Source organism: Nestor notabilis, unplaced genomic scaffold (assembly GCF_000696875.1).
Source record: "Nestor notabilis isolate BGI_N333 unplaced genomic scaffold, ASM69687v1 scaffold16856, whole genome shotgun sequence".
NCBI classification, from domain to species: Eukaryota; Metazoa; Chordata; class Aves; order Psittaciformes; family Psittacidae; genus Nestor; species Nestor notabilis.
Window position 1 is genome coordinate 19460 of NW_009931665.1, and position 2433 is coordinate 21892.

Below are 2433 nucleotides of genomic sequence, written 5' to 3' on the forward strand. Positions count from 1 at the left end.
GGGGTGCTGAGGCATGGCCCCACCTGGATTCACGCCTGCAATGGCCTGTGGCGAGGCCACTGTCCTGGTTGAAAGGGGCTAGGCAGAGCAGGGTGACCAAAAGCCATCAGCCTGCACAGGAGGGAGAAACCCAGGGAAACCCCTCCATGTTGCAGTAAACATGTCTGTGAGGAAGTGGAAAGCAGCAGAAAGCCTGGATTTCCCTGAGCACTTTCCCATGCACAGTGCCAGCATGGGCAGCAGCACAAGCACAGCATGGCAGCACTGCTGTCCCCACACCCAACCCTCCTGCAAAGCTGCCACAGCCTCTGGCCGGCTCCAGGCTCCTTGCCTGGAAAATGAATGGCATTCCCCAGGAAAACAGCATAAGCTTCGTCCACCAAACCTCCCACTGCTTCACAAATCAGACTGTTCCCACGTGAAAGCCAGGGCTGCTGGGGAGCAAGCCTCATGTTTTGGTGTGTCCCGAGCCTATACTGTATCCGGCCAAAAATCTAAAGCACACATGGAAAGGAAGGGGAAATCCATTCATCACTTCCGACTATTTACAGTGCACTCCAGGGCCGCGCGGTGCCCATGACCAAGGGAGGCATGGCAGTGGGCAGGGGCTCCCCCAGCACAGCCACCCAAACACCCCACGGCAGGAGGGATGGAGAGGTCCCGAAAAAGATGAACACCAGATGCAGCTGCCCCCATTTGCCTGGAAAACTAGGCATGGTGCTTTGCTGTGGGCTGTGCATATGTGAAGGGCTCTGTTTTTAGGAGACCCCTGGGGCACTTGAGGCACAACCATAATGTAAATGCGGAGCACGAGGCCATCCCGCAGTGGGACACACAGGGGCTGAGCAGCCAGGCTGGTCCCTCCTACCATCAGTGCCCTGCTGGGGAACCCCCACATCCCCGTTTGCCTGGTGAAACCCCAGGTCATTTGCAAGTGCATTGGGTCAGGGACTCATCCACACACTCAGTACAGCTGCAGGAAGGGGATAGATACATGAATAGATAAATAAATGACTTCTTACCCTACTTCACTGCCTGTCATGGTCACAACCATAATTGCCATCATGCCACCAGATGCTTACATGTGCAGCACCTAAGAAAGCAGCTCGTCCTGTGCTCCCCCAGCAGCATAGAGAGCTGTGTATAACAACAGTTATGATTGATACACTCTGTGAGATGGCCTCCGACACAAGGATCTGTTTGAGGACAGGATTATTCCATTTGAGGACACAATTATTTACACAGAACAAACACACTTTATGAAAAGGCTTTGGAACTGCAGGCCCTGCCCACTCCTTCCAGTAGCACAGCATGGCTCCTCTTACTGCTTGAGGGCACGTCGCTTTTCTCTTTTGGGGAATGGGAGCCATTTGGGGTCAGCTCTCCATGCCAGGTGATGCTCAGGGATCCATCAAGGAATCTGACCCAAGCTGATTTGTCCCCTTGCATTTTTTTCTGGGAACACTTGGGTAAGAGGTGTCTCTCTGTGTGGATCCCTTAGGCTGGAGGTGGTGCAGGAAACCTCCCTGCGAGGTTTTGCGGGTAAACCCAATCAGGGCCAGTTTAACCTTATGTATCTTCAGAGGAGAAACCAGGGTGCTGTGTGCAGCCGAGCCCAGCCAGAGCAGCTCACCACACTTGCTCTTCAGTAATATGGAATGCTTTAGCTGCCCAACCCACAGTGCACTGAAAACACCTGAATTTCTGCTGAATTTACAGACCTCAACTTTTTTGCTGAATCATGATGGACTAAAAAAAAGAGTGATAAAAATACCCCTTTTTGTTATCATTTGCCCATTCTAATGCACGGCACCACATGCCAGAAACCATAACGCACCGATACATTTCCTGATAGGAAATGCAAACGCCCTGTGAATCCACTTATGGGCTGGGCTGTCCCAGGAACATTTCCTAGCCCTGCTTCTCTGGCCGTATGTTTTGTTTTATGTGCACAGTGGGTCCCAGGCAGTCTCCACAAGGCTGGGTTCAGGGCTGCTGCCACCAGGCGTAAGAGCAGCCTGGGTGCAGGATGGTCAAGCATCCCCTGCTTATCCGGTCGCATCGGCAGGGCAGCTGGGGAGCAGGCATGCCTGGCTGTGTTGGCTTCCAGCACATGCTCTCAGGATGAAGGACAAGCTGCTGGGAAGCCCTTTCCCTGAGGAAAGGGTGGGACGCACGGCTGTGGAGGAGCCCCTTGGCGGCTGAGGGAAGCAGGGCTGCTCTGTCCTGGTCGCTGGCAGGGTGTAAACTGCAGATGTGCAGTGCTCTTGTTGGCAGGCAGCTTCCTGCTGCTGAGCAGGAGTGGGAACAGGGAGCGGGGAGCAGGGAATGGGGAGTGGGGAAGAGAGATTAGGGGTCCCTCCTGCTTCAGAGGCTCTGCCAGTCCTCACCCGCTCACTGCCCCAGCACCCGTGGGCATGGGAGCATGTCCCA

The 2433-nt window shown here is 54.5% G+C and overlaps 1 protein-coding gene across 1 annotated transcript in view; it reads right to left on the reverse strand.

Moving 5' to 3' along the window:
- TIE1 (tyrosine kinase with immunoglobulin-like and EGF-like domains 1) overlaps positions 1 to 2115 on the reverse strand; it is a 15439-nt gene extending 13324 nt beyond the window's left edge. Inside the window, exon 1 of the mRNA XM_010016018.1 lies at positions 2106 to 2115. Within this exon, the coding sequence (XP_010014320.1) occupies positions 2106 to 2115 (10 nt within the window). The remainder of the gene's footprint in view (positions 1 to 2105) is intronic.
- Positions 2116 to 2433: the final 318 nt, after the last annotated feature.